This window comes from Panicum virgatum, chromosome 8N (genome assembly GCF_016808335.1).
Source record: "Panicum virgatum strain AP13 chromosome 8N, P.virgatum_v5, whole genome shotgun sequence".
Taxonomy (NCBI): domain Eukaryota; kingdom Viridiplantae; phylum Streptophyta; class Magnoliopsida; order Poales; family Poaceae; genus Panicum; species Panicum virgatum.
This window is the reverse complement of record NC_053152.1, coordinates 19,590,875-19,600,078: the sequence shown is the minus strand read 5'-3', so window position 1 is coordinate 19,600,078 and position 9,204 is coordinate 19,590,875. Positions and strand designations below refer to the sequence as shown.

General features: G+C 47.6%; 1 protein-coding gene across 1 annotated transcript; it reads right to left on the bottom strand.

Annotated features, from left to right (window-relative positions):
• Positions 1–5,078: 5,078 nt before the first annotated feature.
• On the bottom strand, positions 5,079–5,650 carry LOC120684871. Its single transcript, XM_039966737.1, has 2 exons — positions 5,189–5,650; positions 5,079–5,084 (listed from the first exon to the last, which is right to left on the bottom strand). Exons 1-2 carry the CDS (start codon positions 5,648–5,650, stop codon positions 5,079–5,081), a joined length of 468 nt encoding a protein of 155 aa, XP_039822671.1.
• Between the last annotated feature and the right edge of the window lie 3,554 nt (positions 5,651–9,204).

Here is a 9,204-nt window from a genome sequence, read left to right as displayed (position 1 = left end):
AATCTACTCAGTTAAGATTCACATCATGCACACATGTTTTAGTTAAGTCAGAAATGTTTTCATGCCTAAAACCCTAGAACAGTCATGGTTCTAGGTGTTCTTCATGTTTTTAATCCAAGAAATTAGGGTTTTCTTTAAGTCAGTGGCCTAACCCTCTCGGTTTTGAGTCAAATTCGTGCATAAGATTAGCACTCAGTGAGATTAGAAGGAGGGGAATGCAATCTCAGATCCAACTCAGTTACAAATCCTGCAAATCCCCATCCCAAACCCTAACCCTAGATCAGTTTTGAGATAAGATAAGAAAAGGGCTTACCTCATGGTCAGTGGCCGCGCGTGGCATCAGTTGCGCCGCGCGTGGTCGCCGGTGAGCCTAAGGGAGCACCTACTGCCTTGGTGCGGAGGTGCCGACTCCCTGCGCATCAGCACGCGCTCGCCGGCGCATCAGTCGCGTCCGTCCCCCCCGCTCGCCATCAGTTTGCGGCGCATCAGTTTGAGCCCCGCCGGCCATCAGCTCGCTCCTCGCCGCCGTCCATGGAGCCCTGGCAGAGCCCCTCGGCGGCTCGCGCGCGAGACGCTGTTGACGGTCCTTAAGTGCGAAATGTGACCGTCTACTATACTCATTAAGGAAGGAAAACTATACATCTTACTCGCATATTTGTATCACTAATCTAGCTCCACAGTTATTTTCGAGAATTTATGATTTCAGAAGCACAAGTCTGGAATAAGACGAAAACACGACGAATACGTAGACAGAAGTCGCAGACGATCGTGTCCTGCGTAACATGAACAAAGGAGGCCCACAAACCAGACCAAACTGACAAACCAAGCCCCGGCACCAACCATCTGACATCAGGACCCACAGAGCAGTGAACCAGCAAAGGTCGGTGGGATTTGGCGCCAAGGGGGGGTGGGGTCGGCCGACCCCACCTAGTAGCCTCCAAGGCTGAGTTTTGGCGGGAAGCCTGTTCTTATCCTCCTGAGGTCGGTTAGGCATGTTTCCATGTATAGCTTTGGCGGGAACCGACCTCATGCACTATATAAGGGGCCTCCCACCACTCTCTCTCACACACACCACTTGGAAGCCTCTCTCTCTACACTCTCTTGTGACTTGTACTCCTTAGGGTAGTGGACCTAGGCTAATACTTCATCTCCTTAGCGAATCCAGTCATCCTCGGGGTCGGCGAGCAATCCTCGGCCTCTGGTATGATTTTGTATTTCGACTTTCTTTATGCTATTCATATTGAGTTTGTTCTTGGATATCTTGCTATGTTTGTAGCTTGTTTAGCCTTGATCTGTGCTTTACCAAGATATTCTAGTTACATGCTTAGACCAGATGATCTGGGTAAGGATATCGGTTCGTTGTGCTTTCGGGCTTGCCTTAGCATCTTACCTGTCCATCCGAAGGGTGGGGGACCCGGGGGTGCTAGGGTAGTGACCTCATATGCAGGCATGGTGCCCGGGTATGCAGGATCCTTCGGATATGACGGTGCTCCACGGTGTGACTAGGATAGACCGCAGGTGGTGACAGCCCTATCGGTCCGCCGGGAAGCTGCTTCTCGGTTAGCGTACTCCCCGATGTTTGAGTACGGTGTAGGAATTCATGCAAAGATGAAACGTGACTGGATGTTCTCTAGTGCGGGTCATTCTCCCCGATGTCCCTAATTTCCCGGCACCTGCAGCTCTAAGCAATGTGGCTAACGTAACTTATCTGCTAACATAAATAGTGTACTAGGAATCTTTGCCTATGCTCCCACTAACCTTAGGATTGCTTGTTTATTCTTTATTCATGAGAGTTGGCTATTCTGTGTGTGTGTCACATTACTGTTGGTATTTCTTAACTCTCACAGAGGAATCCGTAAGCGCACGGAAATACCGTTGTAGCACTTCACCCGGGAGTATTCAGGGTATTGTATTTTCTACGAGGAACGGGTGTGTAACTGTCTGTTATCTAGATTACCCCAAAGAAGATAAGACATAAAGAGTCCTTAGGGTAGTGTGATTCTGATCTATGGATAGGTTCAAGCGAAGATACACTAATGTTTCCACTCGCTCACTTCAGGCACCGGTTTGACCCTGGTCTGCCAAGGAATATCCGATATCGTTCTATGTCGTACCTAGGCGGGGGGGGGGGGGGGGGGGGGGGAGTGCTCTAACCACGTAGACTGTCTCCGTAGCGGACGGACATGGCTGTCACCACCTGCCGTCTACCCCACAATACCAGCTAAGTACGAGACAAACAAATGTAATCTAAGGCCTAGACACCACGCCTATGCCTTCGACTACTACTCTAGAGTTGCGCAGGGTTATCCCGTCTTTATCAGGGGCCCTCTTCTAGAGTATCCGCTATGAGAACGGACGATGAACCCACGAATGAATGAGAACAAAAGAATAACCTAACTAGAACTCACCAATTAGAAGAACCCGAATATGTACTCCAAATGTACCGTATCTGTAGAGGTACAAAGTTGAAGAGATGCCGACAAGTCCGGCTGTTCTCCGCACTCCTTCCTCACACACTCCCTAGGCTAATGATACAAAGAGGTGGAGCCTCTCTACTCTTCTCCTTCACATATGAAATGGTGTGTGTTGTGAGAGGTGGAGGGAGCCCCCTTTTATAGTCTTCAGGGTTGGTTCCCGCCAAAAGCATATATGGAAGGTGATCAGGAGGAGTAGGGGACACGCCACGTCGAAGTGCACCTGGATGGGAGGCCGGCCAGGTTCGGCGGACCCAGGGGGTCGGCCGGCCCCACCGGGTCGCCTCTCATCCTTATCTTCCTCGGGGAGTCTGATCTGTGGGCCCATGTCAAGATCCTGTGGTGCATTTGCCTTGGTTCCCCCATTTGCTCTGACATGTGGGCCCTCCTTGTAAGTGACATGTTTTAGTGTGGATCTTTTGTGCATTTTTCCTCGTGTTCACTTGTGTTTTCCCTCTTTTACAGACAGATGTGGGTGCCTGCAGATGGCAATTCACCAAAACTCGTGGAAATGGTTAATTGTAAGCCCTATATCTACGTTTGGTGATTATTTCTGGTAAAAAGCTGCAAGAGTTGACGGTAGAAAATGACACTTAAGGACCGTCAACAACACCCCCACACTTAGTCCTTTGCTCGTCCTCAAGTAAAGTTTTAAGGACCATGGTGGAGGACCATGGTGGATGCTACCCCTTGAGCATACTCCATGAGCATGTGGTCTACATTCTTTGGGTAGACATCTTTTATTTTTGTTTTTGCATAGCCCAGGTTGCTTTGGAGAGCAGGGTCATAGAGTTCTTATTTTTGTGGAGTGATGGATGTGGCGACTATCTCCCAGTGGGGAAGTATAATGTGTACGTGATCTTGATCAAGAGAGCATGACAAATCTCTAATAGGGGTCGAAGAATTTGACAAAGCTCAAAGCAAAGGTAAACATCATTTGAATGTAGAGTATGAAAACTTGTCTTTGGCTTTGGTAGGAATTCATGATAATTTGAGGAGTCAAGCTATAATTATTTTAACTTTTGAAAAAGAAAACAAGTGCTTTTGCAGGGAAGAGCATGATGCCATCAAACCAAGTCATATCTCATTGATCAATTACATAGAAAGCATGGGGTCCCTATAGGAGTTTATTCACTAAGTTAAAAAGAAAGCTAAGAATAAAATGCATGCAAGGTTTTATTTTTTTGAAAGCATAAGGGATTTGTGATTTTTCTGTGAAGAAATTCATTGAATTTAAATGAATGCAGGGAGGTTTAAGGATTTGGAGACGCAAACCAACGATCTGGAGCTGGGGGAGACGAGTGGGCCCCACCAGGGGCCGGACGACCCATGGGTTCGGCCGCCCATGAGGTGGGCCATCTCGCCCTCCTGTTTTGCGTGCTGGTCGTGTCAGTTTTGTGTCGCATTTTTGCGAGGTGCATCCCCCCCACACTTGTTTCTGTGCCTGTAAAAAATCTCAAGACAAAATATGGCACAAATAAAAAGGGAACTCTGCCGGATTGGAATCCGGGGAGCTCAAACTTTATTATATTGAAATGAAAAGGGTGCGTATTACATGATGCAAAGGTAAACTCAAGAACTAAACATGAAAAGTAAATGCGCCCTATCGTTTGGTGGAGGCGTACACCTAAGCGATGTCCTTACCCTTCTCCAGGCGTGAGATCCTGGAGCTGAGGCCACGACGGAGGGTATCGAGGTCGTCTTTGACCGATTTCAGTTCTAATGACAACTCCGCTAGTTGGTCGCCCTGCTTCTGGTTTTCTTTCTTTAACTATAGTCTTCAGAAGCTGGACGACCTTAGGCCCCTTTTGGACCTTCTCGTCCTCACCCTCGTACTGCCCCCCAGGACGTGTGATGGGAGGAGGAGTTAGGTGCCTTTTCACACTTTTAGGGGTGGATGCAATGGATTCGGCCTCTCCCTTATCCTTGGGGGAGAGCGCGGGAAAGAGGCCCTTACCGTACCCCCCTCCGGGAGTCCGGACTCCTACGACCCTAAAGCGTTTTGGAGTGTTGTCACTAATGGGGGTGAGAGAGGTGGTGTAATGGTGGCTAACTACGTCACCGCTTTTGTTCCTCACGGTGTTGGCGTGTTGCATCCCTTCCTCCATCTTCCTCCCAGACGCTGGCATGATCGCCAGCAGTGTTGTGGCAATGTGCATTGCCTCTTCTTCTACTGCTGGACTCGCTAGAGCTTGATTGGCTGGAGACGGCTCGCCGTTGAGTCCGTACGTGGACTCAGACCCAATGAACGGGATGATGGACTTTCCGGCCATGGTAATGGTGCTTTGCAGGTGAGAAGAGGCTGTGGAAGAGTGGAGTGCTTGGACTTTGGATGAATGAGAAGAAGGAGAGGAGAGGAGATGAATTTAAAGGGAAGAGAGGATCAAAATGGTGCCAAACCTTCCGAAGTTCAGCGTCTCCACACAAGGAAACATGAAAAGGGATGTTGGAGGGTTTAAATTTCAAAGGTTCAGCACCAACGCCCACGAGGTGGGGCCGGCCGACCCCTAGGTTCGTCCGCCCCCCTCTGGGCCCTACTGGGCCCCAGATTCTTCGTGTGGGCTTCTAAGGTCGTGGGCTAGGTGATCAGGTAGTGCATGGGCTTCATTTCTATGGAGAAGATGTGTAGAATCGAAATCTACTAACTTAATTTCATCGAAAACTTCACCGGGTCGGAAAGGTTCATGAAAAAGTTTAAGCCAATGGCCATTTACCTTGAAATACTCATCGTCATCATCCTGGAGTGTGATTGCCCCGTGAGAAGATGTGTTGACGATGGTGTACGGGCCCTTCCATTTGCTGTGAAGTTTTCCTTCTCCGAAGAGTTTTACCCTAGAATTGAACATTAATACCTTGTCACCTGGCTTCAACTCCTTGGGCTTGATCCTCTTGTCGTGCCATCTTTTGGTACGATCCTTGTATATCTTGGCACTATGGTATGCCTTTTCTCTCCATTCCTCTAACTCTGCCAGTTGCATTTGTGTATTCCTCCCAGCGAGCTTGTAGTCCATGTTCCATTTCTTAATGGCCCAGTGGGCCCTGTGCTCAAGCTCAACTGGGAGATGACACGTCTTCCCGTAGACCAGTTGATAAGGTGACATGCCGATGGGGGTCTTATATGCTGTTCTGTATGCCCAAAGTGCATCAGGTAGCATATTCTTCCATCCTTTACCCATTTCGTTTACCGTTTTCTGCAGAATACTCTTGATTTGCTTGTTAGAAGTTTCTGCTTGTCCACTGGTCTAAGGGTGGTAGGGTGTAGCAATGTTGTGTCTTGCGCCAAGTTCTTTTAGGAAGCGACGGAAGGTCTTGTTAATGAAATGGGACCCCCCATCACTTATAACCATCCTTGGTGTTCCGAAACGAGAGAAGATGATTTCATGAAACATCTTCCTCGCATGCTTGGCGTCTGCAGCTCAGCAGGGTAACGCTTCTACCCATTTGGAGACGTAGTCCACAACAACCAGGATGTACTCACAATCATAAGACTTTAGGAATGGTCCCATGAAGTCAATACCCCAGACATCGAATAGTTCAACTTGGAGATTGTATGTGAGGGGCATTGCATTGTGAGCAGTGATGCCTCCCTACAACTGGCATCTTCGGCATCTTCGAATAATTTCTCTGGTGTCTTCATACATTGTGGCCCAGAAGAAACCACTTTACCAAATTTTTGCTTGTGTTCTGAAAGCTCCAAAGTGGCCTCCATACGCTGCAGTATGGCATTTCTCTATGATCTATACCCCTTCTGCTGTAGGGACACATCTCCTCAATAATCCATCCGTACACACCCTGTACAGGTACGGTGGATCCCAAACGTGATGTCTGCTCTCGAAGATCAGCTTTTTCTTGTTTTCCCTAGGTGGTACATAACCTGCAACCATGAAAATTCACAATGTTTGCGTACCATGGGTTGGAGTCCGTCACCTTGAGCAGCATGTCATCGCATAGGAAGTCATTGATTGGTGGTTCTTGCAGGTTAGTAACTTGCATACGCGACAAATGATCGGCTACAGTATTCTCTACTCCCTTTTTATCTTTTATTTCAAGGTCAAATTTTTGGAGTAAGAAAATCCACCGAATCAAACGGGGCTTAGCATCTTTCTTGGTGAGCAAATATTTCAAAGCTGCATGGTCAGTATAAACAATAACCTTTGCTCCAACCAAGTAAGATCTAAACTTATCAATAGCAAAAACAACTGCAAGGAGCTCTTTTTCAGTAGTGGCATAAATTAATTGTGCTCCTGTCAGGGTTTTGCTAGCATTGGCAATTGCGTGATGCTTCTTATCTTTGGTTTGGCCTAAGACCGCACCAACAGCATAGTCGCTAGCATCACACATTATTTCGAACGGGAGGCTCCAATCTGGGGTTGGATGATTGGAGCCGAGATGAGTGTCTTTTTTAGGATTTCAAAGGCGCGAAGGCACTCATCCGTGAATTCGAAGGGCGCATCCTTAGATAAGAGGTTTGTAAGGGGTCTAGCAATCTGAGAGAAGTCTTTAATAAAACAGCGATAGAACCCCGCATGACCTAAGAAGCTACGGATCCCCTTGACGTTAACTGGAGGTGGGAGACATTCTATAACATCGATTTTTGCTTTGTCCACCTCAATCCCCCTCTAGGACACAAGGTGTCCAAGGACGATGCCTTCGCGGACCATGAAATGACATTTCCCCAATTCAGCACTAGGTCCTTTTCTTGGCATCGCTGCAATACCCTGTCTAAATTTTCGAGACAATGATCAAAAGTTTTTCCATAGATGGAGAAATCGTCCATGAAAACTTTCATGATTTCCTCGATCATGTCTGAAAAGATAGACATCATGCACCGCTGAAATGATGCGGGAGCGTTATAAAGCCCGAAAGACATCCTGCGATAAGCATAGGTTCCGTATGGGCAAGTAAACGTGGTCTTGCTTTGATCATCAGGGTGGATGGGAATTTGGTGATAACCGGAATAACCGTCAAGGAAACAGAAAAAAGAATGCTTGGCCAACCGCTCTAACATTTCATCAATGAAGGGCAACGGAAAGTGGTCTTTCTTCGTGGCCGAGTTAAGTTTCCGATAGCCTATGCACATCCTCCACCCCGTGACAGGTCTTTGAGGTATGAGTTCATTTTTGCTGTTTTGAACGATCGTCATACCTCCCTTCTTTGGTACAACTTGTACCGGGCTCACCCACTCGCTATGTGGCACGGGATAAATGATCCCGGCGTGTAAGAGCTTAAGGACCTCTTTCTTAACGACATCTCTCATCGTGTTGTTTAGCCTATGCTGTGGATCCCTAGAAGGTGTGCAGGTAGAGTCGATAGGGATACGATGAGTGCAGAGGGTATGACTGATCCCTTTTAGGTCCTCAAGTGAATAGCCAAAGACAGATCTATGCTTTTCTAATACAGCTAAGAGTTTGGTCGTCTCCTCGTCGGAAAGGTGACTACTAATGATGATGGGAGTTTGTGTGTCACCATTGAGGAAATCATAGCGAAGGCCGTCGGGAAGGACTTTTAGTTCTATTGGAGGTTGTGTCGGCTTCTCGTGAATGGGCAATTCAAGTTTTTCCTCTAAGTCGTCCTCTTCTTGGATGAAGAGTTCAACATCTCGTTCTAAGGAGGGCTTAGAGTCATCTTCTGGCATGACTGCCAACACTTCCTCAACGGGTCCTTATTGGGGAACAGATTCGGCCATGGAGTTTTTGGCTTGGCCGATAGGCAAAGTGAATGGTTTTCCCCCAAGAAACACCTGAAGTTCTCCTAGATTAAGAACATCTAGGAAGAGCTTTTCTATGGGATGCCCTATCAAGATATCGAAGTCCTGGAGTTCGTAGACATGGAAGTCTAGAGAAATCTCCGTTTCCCTGTGCCAAACTGGCACTTCGTGCATAATCCCAATCCCTCTTAATGTGGAACGTGGCCCAGTTCTAAGGGATTTTGTAGTTGGAGTAATACGTCTTTTGCCTAAGTGATCAGAAGTGAACAAAGCAGAAATAATGTTTACTCCAACCGTGGGATTGTAAAGAGTCGTGACTGCAGTCCCTTCTATGGAACATGGAATGGTTAAGGAGTGGGCATGAAATTGGATTATTTCGGAAGATGTTTCCCCTTCCTGTACCCATTCGTTGCTCATGATAGCGGTCACCCTTTTTACGGTCTCTCTAAGGGAAGCCTTATCGAGACCGCCCGGTGGATCTAAAGGGACTGGAGGCCTTTTCTAGATGGGATATAATGTGGTATTGCCAAAGTCATAGAAATTATCCTCCTCAATGTTAAACGGAAATTCCAGAGGCGGAATTTCTTCCTCCTCCGGGTCTTCTAGTTCAGAGGAAGGTCTGGCCGATAATTCGTCATGGGTTACTAAAGAGTGAATGGGCTCAGCTATCAAAACTTCCTCCTTGCTTGAAGGTTGTACTACTGGGAGGGGTTCTGTGAAGGAGATGTTCTCCAGGATACGATCCAGGAGTGCCACCCCTTCGGAAGTGGTTTTATAGGCAAAAGATCCCCCAGTGGTGATATCAAGCTGTTGGGCTGTGTCATTGTTCAGCCCCAACCAGAAGTACTGAAGCAGCACATGGTCGAGAATGGACAAGTCTGGGCCGGCATGTGTGAGTTGTGAGAATCTAGCCCAGGCTGTCCCAAGGGTCTCCTTCTCATCCTGACGAAAGTCGAGGATTTCTTTACGCAGGGAAGCGATGCGAGAAATAGGGAAGAATGCGAGACAGAACCTGTTCCGCAA